The 17,260-nt window shown below is 44.6% G+C and overlaps 1 protein-coding gene across 1 annotated transcript in view; it reads left to right on the forward strand.

Annotated features, from left to right (window-relative positions):
• LOC310859969 (desmocollin 2-like protein) overlaps positions 1–17,260 on the forward strand; it is a gene marked incomplete at its 3' end in the record, with an annotated part of 32,104 nt that overhangs the window by 562 nt on the left and 14,282 nt on the right. Inside the window, exons 2-7 of the mRNA XM_083766736.1 lie at positions 980–1,201; positions 2,984–3,139; positions 4,447–4,591; positions 6,481–6,635; positions 8,497–8,631; positions 15,265–15,450. Coding sequence (XP_083622862.1) covers positions 980–1,201; positions 2,984–3,139; positions 4,447–4,591; positions 6,481–6,635; positions 8,497–8,631; positions 15,265–15,450 — 999 coding nt within the window. The remainder of the gene's footprint in view (positions 1–979; positions 1,202–2,983; positions 3,140–4,446; positions 4,592–6,480; positions 6,636–8,496; positions 8,632–15,264; positions 15,451–17,260) is intronic.

Consider the following 17,260-nt stretch of genomic DNA (forward strand, 5'->3'; position numbering starts at 1 on the left):
CACTGCCCTGTTTGATCATACTGTATAGAGCGTCGCAGTCCCGCCCCCTGTCATGACGACGCCAGGCCCAGGAAATAATTCCCAATGCATTTTCCCCCATAGACATTTCAAAAAGTAATTATTTAAAGACCTTTTAAGTGTCGTACGAAGCCAACTCGAGTCGTGACAACTCATGACAACACAAACACAATATTTTGGACCAAACAAATAATTACAAAGAAGAAAAACAACGAAACTTTCAAATTAAACGGCAATAAGGGGGGTTAGAATTATATAGGTGGGGACTGAGAGTCTGAAACGGTGGGTTTTGAGGGAGGTTTTGAACAGGGCAAGGGGCGGAGACAGGCAGGGCAGCTTTGATGTGACTTCCATAGGGAGGGGAGAGGGGGAGGCAACTGAGACGAATACCGGAAGACTCGACCCGGTGCTTGCCCGTTTTCCCTCGCGGAATTGTCACCAGTGAGGGGGATAACTTTGTAATACTATTGGCTGTTTGTATTCTTTTTGGAAAAATATAAAAAGATACTCCTGTAGAAAGGCTATATTATTTTACTTATATTGACCCTATAAACAATGTAGTATTATTTAGTATATGTAAGGTTTTGCACACTCAAATGGTACCTCGTCAGATAATCCCCACATATCCTACAACAACTTCTGTGAACAGACTTCAATGTAGTAGATTTTCATAAATTATATTTGTACTTAGGCTGTCTGCTGTCATGAAAGTTTATAGTTAGAGAAATCCAGCCTCTCCCACCCCTCACATTGGGGAAATTTCTGGGAGGAAACGGGGCGAGTCTTCTTGTTACCGCTGAGACGGACCCTGCTGTCACCCCAGGTGGGTCTCGTTGTCCTGGGTAACGACCGGTCAACAGGTTGGCATCATCGGCAGAACCTGAGGGAGCACCAAGGGAGGAGATGGCTGCCGAAGGAGGTGCGGAAAGAACAGTAAACGGTTGTTTTTGCTTTCCCTCAGCAGGTGGGTGGTCCGCGGCCCGCCCATAAAGCACCGCGGGACGACCAGGCCCCTCAGCGGCCCGCCCAGAAAGCGCCGGGGGGCCACCATGAGGCCCCTCAGCGGCCCTCTCACAAAGCGCCCTGGGACAAGGCCCGCAAGCGCTCCAAGAGGAGATGGAGTCCTCTGCCCTTCAACATCATAGAGCACGACGCTCCTCCCTACCCCAAGGCCGTGGAGCTGGTCAGAACACACATCATTCTCTCCTCAACGCTATTTTAATGATGTTTAGGACGCAAGAAACACTTTCCTGTGGGTTTTTTTTTAATGTTCTTTTTATAATTTAGTCATGCATGACGTTCATGACCAAAACCCTGTCCTTCCTGGACTACAAAGTCACACCTCCATGCAGCCTTCCCCCTTGTCTCCACAAGGAGGGGAAGTGCACTAAGGCATTGTGGGCATTGTAGGAATTCAGCAACCCAGTCAAACCCTAGTCAAACACGCAGACTTCATCATTTTCCAGGGTGCAAATTTCAAATTGTGCTACTGTTATCTACTACAAATATACTATTAACACTGATTGACATTGAATGTCCCTTTAAACCCCATTCATTTCTGTATTTCCATAATATTATTATCTATTATCCCATTCTGAACGGGAACCCATTTTGGTGTTAGCATCATGCTATGCTTTAGCTATTGAAAAATAGCAGATCTATAAGCTCATAGCGCGCCACTCGGTGGCGCGCTATGAGCTTGTAGATCTGCTATTTTTGAAAAATCTAACATTTTTAGAATCTGATCTCAGGTCAGAATGGGTTAATAATTAAACTGTCAGGATGTAATAGACATTTTTAGAATCTGATCTCAGGTCAGAATGGGTTATTTTACGCGTGTGAGATCGGTCAGAAGTAGGGCTGCGGAAACAGTTCAGAAACCTGCGAACTGTCCACCAGCGACATCATCAAATGCAACACACAAGACATTTCATTTCAGCAGCCAAGCAGCAGCACATTGTTTATCTGTGAATGAAAGCAGGTTTTGGGCTTGGCATTTCCTCCGTATCTACAGTATATCTGTCATTTTAATTCCAGCCTGTTTGTTTTTGGCATTCATACATTAAGCACTTGACATGAACAGTACAGACAGCTTGTAATATTTGGCTGCGGGGGGAACATTTATTTTATTGTAGTTCAGACATGGTGCGGTGGCAGATATCCAGCCTTCATGTGCTCTATAGTCTGGATTCACTCCATTCTGTTCTAAACACCAGAGCAGTGTTCTATGAACTCTGTACCCGGTGTGTCATAGATAGTCGTAACCCCCAGTAGCCCGGCAGCCATTGTTTTTGTCGACTAAAAACTAAGACGGAAAATGTTCGCCGACTACCTTTTCTCACTGACGAAAACTAAATGGAAACTACATGAAAACTAAAGCTATGACGGCTGAAACTGAGCTAAATGTATTGACAATTTCGTCAACAGAGAATGTGGAATAATTGCTATGTATTCCTTTCTTATAACAAAATATTGTGTTGAGTCGTCTGAGAGGCTTTATGTCATCAAATGGTGGTCTGTGGCTCAATTGCAGAATAAATAATAACATCCCATTCTAAGGAGAACTTTAGCCAAACATTAGCAGATCTACAAGCTCGTAGACCGGCTATACTACTGTCTGCAAAGAGAGGGGGAAAAAGGTAAACTTTACACTAACTATTGAGGGTTTTATATAAGAGGTTAAATGTCTGCAAATACACATCGACATGAATCCAACGTACACTGTCAAACACTATCTATGAGAATGGATCTTTATCGAACAGATTCATCTGCGACACAATTTCATACAATATTTAGTGTGTGGCTTTAAAATAATCTGAGGTGACCCTGCTGCCCCCCCCAAAGACCTGTTCTCTGACCCTCTGTTCCTCTGTGTGCGTGCATGCGTGCCGTGCGTGCCGTGTGTGTGTGTGTGTGTGTGCGTGCGTGCCGTGCGTGCCGTGTGTGTGTGTGTGTGTGTGTCCAGGTGGGCTCGGACTCAGCGGCCAACTACTCAGTGTACTACACCGTCCGGGGTCCCGGCGTGGACCTGGACCCCAAAAACCTGTTCTCGGTGGACAGCGAGACGGGCATGCTGAGTGTCCACTACGCCGTGGACCGCGAGCAGTACGCAGAGTTCACGGTAGGTGGAGGACGGTGCACAGTAACCTGACTCAGCCAGACGGGGGCGGTATTGAGTAACCATGTTCCCATATAAGCTGTGAAACAAATGTGTGTAGCAAGCTTCTTGGATCTGGCAGCGTCAGGTTATAGGTGCACAGCCGTCACAGGTATACACATCCCATGGGGTGTACAATTTACAATTCAGGCATTTGGCAAGACGATTCTACAATTTGACTGAGGGACTGCCATTGGATATTTTAGAATTTTCTTGTTTTTTCGTGTCATATGAAAGCAGGGAATCATAGCTTCAAATTGACATGTTGGTTGTTCAGTTTGACCCAGCAGTTTTGGAGATATGGCTTGTAGAGTAAATGTCTTGCAGAAAACAGGCTTGAAAGGTTCACTTCTGTGGTCTCTATAACATTACACCTAGCTACATTTTTAGGCATTTATTTCATATTTACATGTCGATTTCAGCTCTTCTAGTATGTGAAGAGTCTGCCTGTGCTATTAACTCATTTTGGATTTAAAACAATAATAATAAAAAAAGTTTTTCGCCTCTGGTGAAAAGCTGGAATTTGCCCGATGGCAGGCTCTCAGTCAGATCTGGTCACAAATGTCTTCTGAATCCTAACAGTTTGGTGTGTTCTGTGTGTGTCCAGTTTTGATGCTCAGGTGTGTGTACGTGTGTGTGTGTGTGTGTGTGTGTGTGATTTGATTTGATTAGATTTATTTGATATATTCATGATACAATTCATAGAAGAGCAGTACAGGATTATCAGGATTGCACAAAAAGTCAGAGGACTTAATTCCATCGTGATCCAAATAAATAAATAAATAGTTACAGCATTATGATAAGATGAGAACATGTGTACTAACGTTACAATACTAATGACATTTACGACCGGCCATCATAGATCAATAAACAAAAGACTGTCACGATCTGTGACGTTTTCGGTTGTGCTTTTGTTTTGTAGTATGTTTTGGTCCCTCATGGTTTCCTCTGTTGCTTTTGTTACCTGTGTTGTCTTACCACCTGTGATTATTAGTTTTCTCCACCTGTGTCTTGTTTGTCTCTCAGCCAATCCCTGTGTTGATTTTGTTAGCTGTTCACCTGTGTCTAGTCAGTCTTTGTATGTATATGCCCCAGTGTCTTTCTGTCCTTTGTCAGATCCCTACTATTAAAACCTCTTGCATCGTACTTAGCCTCCGTTTGTCGGTCCTGCACTTGGGTCCTATCTCTCCTTGTCTCAAACCGTGACAAAGACAATAAATAGATATATGTGTGTGTGTGTGTGTGTGTGTGCGTGTGTGTGTCCTTATCAGTTTGATTGCCAGGTGTTTGACGCGCGCACCAACATCCAGACGGACCTGCCTCTGCCCATCACCGTGCTGGTGATGGACATCAACGACAACGCTCCCACCTTCACCGGACCGCTGGAGTTCCACATAGCGGAGCAGAGCGTCGCCGGTGAGCTGCTATACAGCCAGACACAAACCTTTATGACCAATTTAGACCTGAGGCCCATTTAAACCGCTTATCCGTAGTCAGGTCGCGGGGGCAACAGCTCCACCAGAGAGCTCCAGACTTCCCTCTCCAGAGCAACATTAGTGACTTCCTCCTGGGGGGATTCCGAGACGTTCCAAGGCCCAGTGAGTCGATGTGTTTCCTCCAACTGCGCCTTGGTCTGCCCCGGGGTCTCCTCCCAGTCGGACGTGCGTCGAGGACCTCCGTAGGGAGGCGCCCGAGAGGCATCCTAACCAGATGCCCGAACCACCTCATCTGACTCCTTTCCAGGCGAAGGAGCAGCGGTTCTACTCCGAGTCTCTCTCGTGTGACTGAACTTCTCACCCTATCTCTAAGGGAGATGCCAGCCACCCGTCGAAGAAAACTCATTTCGGCTGCTTGTATTCGCGACCTTATTCTTTCGGTCATGACCCACACTTCATGACCATAGGTGAGAGTAGGAACGAAGATTGCTCGGTAGACAGAGATCCTGTCAGTAAAAAAAAAAAAACCTGTTTCTATGTCAGTGGTGCTCAACCTTTTTCACGTCAAGGACCCCCAGAATTATCTGTATTTGGCCGCGAGGACCCCCATCTGAAAATATGTTGTTCCAGGGACCCCTCCCTCCCCTCTAGAACAAATATTTGAGTTAAAAACGTTCGCTCTGAAAGAATATATATTCAAAGATTTGTGCCCCATTTTCAAAAATAGCAGATCTACAAGCTACAAGCGAAGTTAGACGCCAGCCTTGAGTCTTTGTGTGTGTGTGTGCATGCAAGTGTGTATGTGTGTGCATGGGTGGGTGGGTGCTAAATCAAGCGTGAAAGACATGGGTAAGGTATTTTCTCGCTTGAAAAACATATCAGGCATAAGACAGGGCATATGTGTGTGTGTGTGTGTGTGTGTGTGTGTGTGTGTGTGTGTGTGTGTGTGTGTGTGTGTGTGTGTGTGTGTGTGTGTGTGTGTGTGTGTGTGTGTGTGTGTGTGTGTGTGTGTGTGTGTGTGTGTGTGTGTGTGTGTGGTGGTTAAGGTATGACCTTATCTTGACAGGGCCAGCAAATGATGAATCTCACCCGAGAAAAGGTGGGAAAGCACAAAACAAAGCCTGTTTGTCTGTGTCTGTCTGTCTGTCATGCAGTGGTGGAGACTATACGCAACTAAGTACTTTTACTCAACTACTGTGCACACTTTTGAGGAATCTTTCCTCATACTGGAGTATTTCCCATTTCCAATACTTGTACTCCACTACAATTATTTGAAAACTTTAGTTACTAGTTACTTTGTAGAACTAAAAAAACATTGCATGGATGGAAGCACCTGGGACGTATCCTCAGTGATGTATCCCAAGGTGAATGGCCCTCCTAAAGGCTACATTCCGGCTGTCAACCATCTCTCGGGCGGTCACCAGACTATTCCCGGTTGTCACCTAGTCTATTCCTATGAGTCACTATAAATAGAACAACTAAGAACTAAAAAAGTTAAAAACATCGCACTCAGGTGAGATTTAGATATTACAAAACATGCACTGACCACTTCAGCCGTGGGCGGCTGTGGCTCAGGAGGTAGAGCAGGTCGTCCAATGAGCCCTGGGTCGGCGGTTCGAATCCCGGCTCCTCCTCCTGTCCACATGTCGAAGCGTCCTTGGGCAAGGCACTGAACCCTACGTTGCCTCCAGTGAGTCGGTCGGCGTGAGCTCGCCACCGTCGGTGTGTGAATGTGCGAAGTGAGGACGCTGGCGTCGACTGTCCGCCGCTTCACCTCCCAATGTATGAATGAATGAACCGTTGTGAAGCGCGTTGAGCACTTGGAGAAGCGCTATAAGAATTCAATTCATTAACGATACATTTGAACAGGTAAGGACGTGGGGGTGATTCTGGCCGCTGACAAAGACCTGGAGAGGACCCTGCACACCAAGATCAAGTTCAGCCTGCTGAGCGCCACCGAGCTGTTCAACATCCACGCGCAGCTGGGACTCATCTCCACCAGGACCGCCACCCTGGACAGAGAGGTACGTGGCGCTTTCTACCTGCTCTTTTGTTCTTTTCTTCAGTGGGGGTGTCATTAATATTGCAATTATACAACAGTTAAAGAACAAGAACATTCGCAAGTTGTTATTCGTTATTCGCAAGAGCCTTATTGCGCAAAACCACGGCTTTATGGACACACAGTTAGTGATGCCCCATTGCGCCCGTAGGTGCATTGTTGTCATTTAAAAATAAGATCTTCGCAAAAGAAAAAACATACTTTTTTAATGACAGACGTATAGCCACTATGACTGAAAATGTCCAGAGAACATCGCAAGCCTAGCAACACTCTCTGAGAGCAGCGAGACTCGGCACAGCAGATTTGGATGTTTTGATTAGGTGTTCCATCATGCTGGTTTGAAGCACGGCCAGATGGCTGTTTCAACCAATCAGATTGCTTCCTCGAAACGACCTTTTATATAATTGGGGTTCCTAATAGCTCCTGCAGGTCTAAGTCTGAACAATGTATTACAATTGAAAGCACTTTACCGATCTTCACTCATGATCGGCAGTGTGTCACAGTCACAGACTTTGCCTGTCTAGCTAGTTATGTTCTAGTTGTTTTGATTCTATGTTGTCTTCCCCAGGTGTTTCTCATGTGTAATCAGCCCTCTTGTGTATATTAGTCTTGTTCCCCAGTCAGTCCTTGTCCAGTCATTGTTTGGTGTCACTTCTTGTTCAGTTCAGTGTTTGTGTTGTTTTCCCAGTTATTTTGTAATAAATCACCCATCTTGGATCTTGAACTCTGTCTGCTTGCTGTCCTGCATTTGGGTCCTCACCACACCACCGGAACGTGACACAGTGTTGTTTTTGGCAGCAAATTTTGATTTAAATTTTAGTCATAGTCTCTTGAATAGTTTTCATTTACTTTTAGGCACATTTTAGTCACCTGGAATGTTCTAGTGTCAGTCTAGTTTTAGTCGATTAATTATCATAAGATTTTAGTCGACTGAATCTACAGTTGATTTAGTCAAACATGTATTTTGGCGGGCCTTGATGCCGTCATAATTACTTTTTTTTCCTCCACTTGCTGAAAATAGCCGATCTACAAGCCCACAACGCGTCGCAGCGCGACACATTGTGGGCTTGTAGATCGTCAGTGAAAAAAGGTAGTTGACGAACATTTTTCGTCTTAAGTTTTAGTCGACGAAATCGACACTGGATGACTACATACAATTTACAATTTAGGCATTTAGCAGACGCTCTTAATCCAGAGCGACTTACATTGAGCAAGAACAAAAAGCAGTGCAATAAATCAGATACATAAAAGCATTTATCATGAAACATGCGTAAGCTAAGAACGTACTGTACCAGTGGAATATCTATATAATGAAACTATACATTATAAACTATACATTATAAACTATACATATATACTATACTATGCTATACATATGTACTATGAAGTGCTATGACTACATACAATGAAATTCTAGTGCTGTCTACATAACATGCTAATGATGCTATGAGTCTGTATCAAATGCTATCTACGTCTACAGCTAATATGGTATTTCGCTTCGCGTTTGAGTAAATGGCGACGCCCCCCTGAGTAAATGGCGCGCTGTGACTGGCCAGTCGCTGTGATTGACAGCCTAAAACTAACCCTAACCCTAACATCAGTAAAACTATACCTCAACCTAACCCTAACCCTAACCCTAACCTCAGTAAAACTATACCTCAACCTAACCTCAGTAAACTATACCTAAACCTAACCTCAGTAAAACTAACGCAGTGGCTGGGGGGCGTTTCCAAGAACCGAATGCGAAACGAATACCATATTAGCACGTCTACAGAAACATCAAGCTGTTTATGTATTTTCTCTGTGGACGTTCCCCCCACCACCAGGCCCAGGCGTCCATCCCCGTGACGGTGGAGATCCGGGACATGGACGGGGCCGCGACGGGCCTGTTCAGCACCGCCACGGCCACCGTGCACCTGGTGGACATCAACGACAACCCCCCCACCTTCAGGGAGACCGCCGTGAGTACAACCAACCAGAGCTGTCCCCGACTAAGGAGTTGTATAGTCGAAATTAATATGAATAAATTGCTCAGTGCTCAGTCGACTGATAGTCGACTGAGCACCCCCCCCCCTCTCAGTCGATGTATCGACTGAGAGGCTTGTCATTAGCCAGATTGAGCACAGCAGGTGAGATTGAGATTCTGGAGTCTATCAGGCCAGCGCACTGTGCGATTCAAGTCACAGGCAGTGACACATTGCCACACAGGCAGACACACTCCACATGCACATTGGAGATTGATTAAAAACAGTCAGAAAGCATGTTCAAATGTGTTTATGTCCCCCACAGACCTAGTGGAATAATACAATAATACTGTAGTTTGTGAAAAAAAAAAAAAAAAAAGAACTTTGATTTGATTAGTCGACTATTCGAGGTCAGCCCTACAACCAACACACACACACACACACACACACACCGCTTTGATGCTTCATAATATGGACACGCGGGGAAAGAACATGGACGAATAGTACCATTTGGACCCGAGGACGATTCTACAAATGTGACCAGATTTGACTGAGGGACTGCCATCGCGCAAACTCCAGCTTTTCACCAGAGGAGACAAATGAGTTAATACTAGGACAGGCAGACTCCTCACATACTAGAGCATGTCTGAAATAAGTGTCAGGGCTGAAATTGACATGTAAATATGAAATAAATGCTTAAACATGTAGCTAGGTGTAATGTTAGAGACCATAGAAGTGAACCTTTCATGCCTGTTTTCTCAACTTTCTCCAAAACTGCTGGGTCAAACTGAACAAACAATATGTCAGTTTGAAGCTATGATTCCCTGCTTTCATTATGACGTGAAAAAAACGAAAATTAAAAAATTAAAAATCCAATGGCAGTCCCTCAGTCAAATTTAGTCACAAATGTCTTCTAAATCCTGACAGTTTTCTGAAAAACCCATGTTTCTATGTCAGTGGTTCACAAAATATTCATGTCAAGGACCCCCAAAGATATATGACGTCTGCTTTGCTACTAATTTAATTCAGTCAGCCACACGTTGTGGTCTTGTTGTGGGTCTGCTATTTCCAGCGTGCAACAGAAAATAGGCTTCTCTCCATGCGGACAATCTTTGTTGTACAACAGAAAGGCTTCTCTCCATGTTTGTGACTGACTGACTGACTGACTCAGGACAGCTTGTCTCATGTCTGCCATTCCATTCCATTCATCTGTCGAGCCCGACGATGACAGAATAGAAGCCGTTCTTCTCCAACCGAAACAGTCTTATCACAACTCCTGTCATGTATGTCATGTATGATGACACCTCTACTGAGACATCATTCTATAGGCCCGATGAATACTTACGACTTCCGGCCCTCATTCTGACTTCCTTCACAGGTGTTACCGATGAGACTAATTGAGGTTCTGTTCGATTTAGTGTACAGTGGTTCTCAAACTTCTTTTAATTTCAAGGATGTACAAATGGAACCAAATGGACTCCTTATGGGTCCATTTGGTTCCATTTGTACACTCTCAGAGTTATACACCTGTACCCGGGGCCATTTGGAGTGGAGTTTTTTTCCCCAGTGATCCAACATAGGCTAACATGCACAATAGCAGCACCGTTGACAAGAATGGAACAGAGCCTTCAGTAGTATGTCAAGGAAGTAGAAAGAGTTCTTCTGCATGTGAAACACCCATGATTCGAACTCTGGTCTCCCGCGTGAAAATCCAACATCTTAACCGGCTTATGGCCAGTGCCGTAATTGACGTAATGAATCAATAAATCCCTTATGGCCACTGACGTAATTGACGTAATCGTTTAATCCCTGTAATCGGGAGCTTGCTATAACGAAATGTAGCAACTTTTAGCTTGTTTGGCTAACGGCCGCGTGATCGCATGCATCGCGCATGCATCGCTGCGTAAAATGCAATATTTTGGGCTTGATTAGAGCTTAATTTGACTTAGTTATTAAAATAAACAATGATCGCTTAGCATTCCGGACATCTGATAGTGTTGCACAGTCCAAAGCTATAGTTCCGGATGTTGTTGTTCCTTAAAACGGAAGTGACATCGCCATATTCACTCTATTTGGTCAAAATCGGCATAATGGTGATGTTACCGCCACCTTCAGGACTGGGTATAATACTATAGGATTGCCGTGTGGGAATGAGATGGAGTGTGTATATCACAGATTTTTCTATTGGCATTAAAATGACAAAATAAACATATGAATAGTGCAGGCAGAAGGCACAATCCACTGTTAATTAGGCTGGCCATAAGAGGGTTTTAACCACTAGACCAAAGGGATATATCCCTAACGGACCGGGAGAGATATTACACTTTTGATGCCATCAGGCTGAGGCTCTGAGCCACTCTTACGGTACATGTGCACAGAGAGCTTACTGGGCGTGAGTCTGCAAGCAGTGTTGATTTCGTCGACTGAAACTAAGACGAAAAAATCCACTGACGAAAACTAAATGGAAACTAAGCTATGAGGACTAAAACTATAAGACTTAAATATACTGACAATTTGTGAATTGGGGGTCTATTCCACAGTTCCCAGGCTGTCACTGCAGAGACACGGCCTTGGGGGGATAAAACCGCGCGCCACACCCTTATTCCTTTATACTATCAGCGCTGAGAGAAAACGGTCTGCAGTCAGTCAGTGTACGGTATAGTAAACAGCAGAGAGCAGAGATTAGGAGAATAAGATTAAACTATCTAATAGCCCATGTCAGAATGTTGAAACCGCAGCACAGGCGCTCACTATAGGCGCTTGTTGTTGTTTTATGACTTGCATTCCAGACCCGGCCCTGTACAAATTCCTCCTATTGTTCCAAGTGTTCAGAGACACTTAATATACCACACTTTACCACCACGCACCACTTGAACCCTAGGAGGATCCCTATTCTGGGGGGCACTTTCAGTGAAAATAGCAGATCTACAAGCTTGCAGCACAGATCTCAATGTCATACAATAAGTCTCTCTCTCAGCTAAAGGGGTCCTCGCTTGGCCTGAAAAACGCTGAAGACCCCTAGGTAAGACAAAAAACATGGTTCACCATTAATAATACGATTTCCAGCTGGGTTTAGTTTGCAACTCTCCAACTTGGCAAACGTAGTGAGCATTTTGAACTGAGAAGGAACGGAAGCGCAATTTGGAACAATCTCTACCCACTAACATGTGTGTCCACTGTCCACTGTCCATCCATCTTTTAAGGTCCAACTAAAATAACGCATCATGGACATTTTTAAATAGGCTAAAATATAGGTTTTCTTTTTTTACTGCTGTTTTTTTTCCTTCTTTGTTTTGTAGCCCTTTAGTAATTTTACATGTGCTCTTGTAATGTAGTTTGTGTTTTGTATATGGGGACAACAGCAGATAGAAACTATATTAGCATTCCTGCCAAATCCGGCGTATTTACATTGCATTGCATGCATTGCGTGGTGTTCATCCATATGTGCTGTCCCTCCCAAATAAACATATGCATTTTTCATGTCAAGGACCCGCAAATTGACACTAATTAGCCCACGGACCCCAATTTGAAAAGATAATGCCAGGGACCCCCATAAGAGAAGATTTTTACGGCTCTAGCAGTGATTCTAAACCCGTTTAATTTCAAGGACCCCCGGTTTGACCTGCATTAGACTACGGACCCCCCATTTAATGGCATTTCTATCTCTGGGACTCCCAATTTATATTGTAAAATCAATGTTAATTTAACTCTGAGAGTGTAGAAATGTTATGATGCGACTCAGAAGTAGGACCCAAAATGCAGAACAGACTGGTCAAAGGCAGGAGGTCAAATGCAGAGGGATTTATTCACCCAAAACTCAGGATAACATAGAATACACATAGGACTGGAAACACTACTTACAGAACACCATAAGATCTATACTCAAGCAGGGAACAGGTTTAAGTAGACACAGGGATCACAAGACACAGGTGAACAGGACTAACAATCAACACTGGGATTGGCTGGGAGACTAACAGGACACAGGTGGAGAAAACTAGTAATCACAGGGAGGTGAGACAAGACAGGCAAACACAACTAGGCAGAACAGGAAACACTATCACTACATAATAAAAGTACACAGTACATAGATTATAGTTCATGACAATACAGGTCGTGACAACAAATGGACCTGTTAGGGTCCATTTGGTTCCATTTGTACACTCAGAGTTACAGACCCATGAGGGGCCATTTGGTTCCAAACTATCATTTAGCTGTGGGACCCCCTGGAACTCCCTCAAGGACCCCTGGGGGTCCCCGGACCCCACTTTGAGAACCACATCAGATAGAATATGTTGAGTTGACCTGGCGAGCAGAGGAAGTGAACTCTGAATGGAGGGAAATGGCACTTCCTGTCAGAGTATAGGAAGTGTGTCTGTCGGGCAGGAGGTTGAATCCGGTGGTTCTCAAGGTGGGGTCCGGGGACCCCCGGGGGTCCTTGAGGGGGTTCCAGGGGGTCCCTATAGCATCACAATCAGTTTAACCGCTTGAACCATAGTTTATACTTAAGCTATTCAGAAATAGCTCACGACGTTGTGAGCCTGTAGATCTGCTGTTTTTGAAAGGTTCTCAGTGTCAATTATCTAATGTAATCCTGGGCACTATACACTCCGTCTGCCAATCTGGGGAGAGCAACGGACTGACTGACCTCATGCTTCCTTCAATGCATGAGGAGTCCCAAGCCGCTTTTCTTTTTCACCTGACAGGGGAGAGTTTGCCCGCGGTTGGACGTAGAGCGAGGAAGATACACCTTATTCCAACCAGGGAGAGGCAGTATAGAGACCATGATTCACAGGGAGAACATGTGAGGGTTCCTACCTACCCTAGGGGACATGGGGAGAACATGTGAGGGTTCCTACCTACCCTAGGGGACACGGGGAGAACATGTGAGGGTTCCTACCTACCCTAGGGGACATGGGGAGAACATGTGAGGGTTCCTACCTACCCTAGGGGACACGGGGAGAACATGTGAGGGTACCTACCTACCCTAGGGGACACGGGGAGAACATGTGAGGGTACCTACCCTAGGGGACACGGGGAGAACATGTGAGGGATCCTACCTACCCTAGGGGACACGGGGAGAACATGTGAGGGTACCTACCCTAGGGGACACGGGGAGAACATGTGAGGGTAACTACCCTAGGGGACACGGGGAGAACATGTGAGGGTAACTACCTACCCTAGGGGACACGGGAAAAACATGTGAGGGTACCTATACCTATCCTAGGGGACACGGGACAAGCTAACGTCAATCAACAACAGTAGCTCTGGTCGATAGCGTAGTTAGGACTCAGGAGTTCTATGGTACTTAATTTGATCCTTTCCCCTCACTCACACCCGCGGAAGTGCAGGCTGTGCAGCCCCTCGATTTTAACATAAAAAAGATGTGAAAGCCTACTTTCCTCCTTCTAACACGATGGATCAGAGCTAATGTTATTCCAACTCCCAGTAGCAGTTCAAGTACCCGACCAGATGACATGGTTTATAACTAAACGGTTATGGCCAAATAAAATGTAAAATCTGCTATGGCTGTTACTATATGTCCACGGAAGAAACACAGAGGTGTTTTCTTATGGTCATGTCACATATTTGATGCACCAATTGAAGCCCCCCCCCCCCCCCCCCCCAACCCTGTGGAATGCATTCCCCAAAACTCTCAGAGACATGCCCCCACCATCCAAACCTTCAATATTACTTTCCCCAGCTATTTATTTTCATTTACTTAGTGTTTTTCCTTTAATAAAGTTGTCTTTGATTTATCATGTCCCCCTTGTAAAGTATTTTTGGGTACTCAGAAAAGCTCTATATAAATTATTAATTTTGAGATACTATTACTACAAAAACAGTGTTTTATTGCTTAAACTATTCATTGATTCACTAGTATACCAAAATCCATTTAAAAAAATGGCTCTCTCACAGTTCTTGGGTCAAATAATGATATGCGATTAATCAAGATTAATTAACTACAAAGCCTCTGATTAATTAGATACATTTTTTTAATCGAGTCCCAGCTCTAATTAATATGTGTACGCTATAGACATTTTATTTAAAGACATTTTTAAAAATTTTACTAAAACTGGACTAGAACCTTTTACTAAAATGACTAAAACTGACTAAAACCCTTAGGAGTTTCCGTCGACTAAAACTATAAATGACTAAGACTGACTAAGACTAATTAAGCATTTTTCCAAATGACTAAGAGTGACTAAAACTAATAAGCATTTCGTCCAAAAGACTAAGACTGACTAAATAAAAAAAAAGCCTGCCAAAAACAACACTGCCCTATAGGGGACACGGGGAGAACATGCAAACTCCACACCGAAAATGCTTGCAAGTGCTTGGTTTAAAGTGTACACACACAACACTACTGTATTGTCCCCTCCAGTACAAGGCCACAGTGCTTGGTTTAAAGTGTACACACACAACACTACTGTATTGTCCCCTCCAGTACAAGGCCACAGTGCTTGGTTTAAAGTGTACACACAACACTACTGTATTGTCCCCTCCAGTACAAGGCCACAGTGCTTGGTTTAAAGTGTACACACACAACACTACTGTATTGTCCCCTCCAGTACAAGGCCACAGTGCTTGGTTTAAAGTGTACACACAACACTACTGTATTGTCCCCTCCAGTACAAGGCCACAGTGGAGGAGAACACGGCGGGGGCGCTGGTGCTCCGGATCCCCGTGGACGACCGGGACCAGGAGAACACCAAGAACTGGAAGGCCAAGTTCTCCATCAGCGAGGGCAACGCCGACGGACACTTCCGGATCGACAGCGACACCAAGGCCAACGAGGGCCTGCTGTACCTGGTCAAGGTGAGACGCAGAATGTCGCAAACGCTGCGTTCTATATAGGGATGGGCAATTCGCTATCGAACCGTTATCGGCATTAAAATGCAATATCGATATCGGTAATAATCGGTAATAACATATCGGTTTCAGCAGATATTCTATTTTATGATAATGAATGATATGATATGATATAATACTTTATTGTCAGTTCACACTGAAATTTGTCTTGCGACACAGCAGCCAAGTATGCAGAACACATATACAAAACACAAAGAACAAGACAATTTACATAAAGACATGAGCAATATCCACCGCTTAGATTATCCTGTGGCAACTACATCTCCTGATTAAGCCTCAAGGTCGACTGGTGGACAAAGGACCTCTTTAGTCTGACCTTATTGTATGCTGGTACACCATATCTCCTTCCTGAAGGTAGCAACCTATATTCTCCATACATCACATGCTTAGTATTAGAGGTGATATTCCTTGCTAACCTTAGGATGCTGTTATCATACGTGGATGTATAAAGTTTCTGAAGTTGTTGTCCAACAATCTTTGAACAAATGTTCAGTTGTTGCAGCAGTTGTGACTTTAGGGCTGCAGACAAACATCCATACCAGGTGGTACTACAGTACTGAAGAACACTCATAATAACAGAAGTGAAAAACAAAAGAAGAATCCGTCTACTAGCACCGAAGGATCTTAGACGGCGAAGGAAGTAGATTCTTTGCTTTGTTTTCTTACACACTGAATCAATCTGATCTTTCCATGACAATAAATGGTCTATTACTACTCCTAGGTATTTGTACGAACATACCTGGTTGATCGGTTCACCATGAATAGTAATGGGGGATCTGTGTATCTCTGGTGGTGCACCAAAAACAATCTCTTCTGTCTTTTTTGTGTTAATGATGAGAGAATAATACAAAAAGCCTGAAAGAGCCTTTTGTTATTATGATGAAGGCTGAATGCAAAGATGCAAAGCTGACACATTGAAGTTGAGCGGGGTTCGACTTCCAGATGCAAAGATACAAAACTACAACTGTAACTCCGATGACGGGCAATCACAATGTGTCGCGGTGCTAATAATAACTGTGTGTGTGTGTGTGTGTGTGTGTGTGTGTGTGTGTGCTTGTGCGTGCGCGTGCGTGCATGTGTGTTTACACGGCTAAGTGAGACACACACATCTCAGCTTATCGTCACTCTGGAACGGATGGATCGCTCCCGGTGTGACACACTGGTGTGTGCGTGTGTGTGCGTGTGTGTGTGGGTGTGTGTGTGTGCGTGTGTGTGTGTGCGTGTGTGTGTGTGTGTGTGTGTGTGAGTCCACATCAACCTGTGAATGTGAGTTCACGGGTGCTTGCCTTGCATGTGTCCGTGAGTGCGTGCATGCGTACACATGTGCGTGCGTATAGCGTATGCCAATATGCCACCAGGGTGATAAGGCGTGAGTGCTGTTAATATTAGCCACTGTAACAGCATTGTGTTGTGTGCGCCTGTGTGCGTGTGCGAGTGTGTGTGTGCGTGTGCGTGTGCGTGTGCGTGTGAGTGTGAGTGTGACTGTGTGTGTCTGCGTGTGTGTGCGTGGGTGTGTGTGTGTGTGTGTGTGTGTGTGTGTGTGTTATTATTAGCCACTGTGACAGCATTGTGTTATGTGGGTGTAAAGACACGACGGCGGATCACGGAACTCTCTAGAATCATGACAACACATTCGTTCCAAACCCTCATAAACCTCAGCCTATCAGGGCAGACATTAGTTCCAAACCCTCATAAACCTCGCCCTATCAGGGCAGACATTAGTTCCAAACCCTCATAATAAACTTTGCCCTATCGG

This window comes from Protomyctophum parallelum, assembly GCF_964188405.1.
Source record: "Protomyctophum parallelum genome assembly, chromosome: 6".
Lineage (NCBI taxonomy): Eukaryota > Metazoa > Chordata > Actinopteri > Myctophiformes > Myctophidae > Protomyctophum > Protomyctophum parallelum.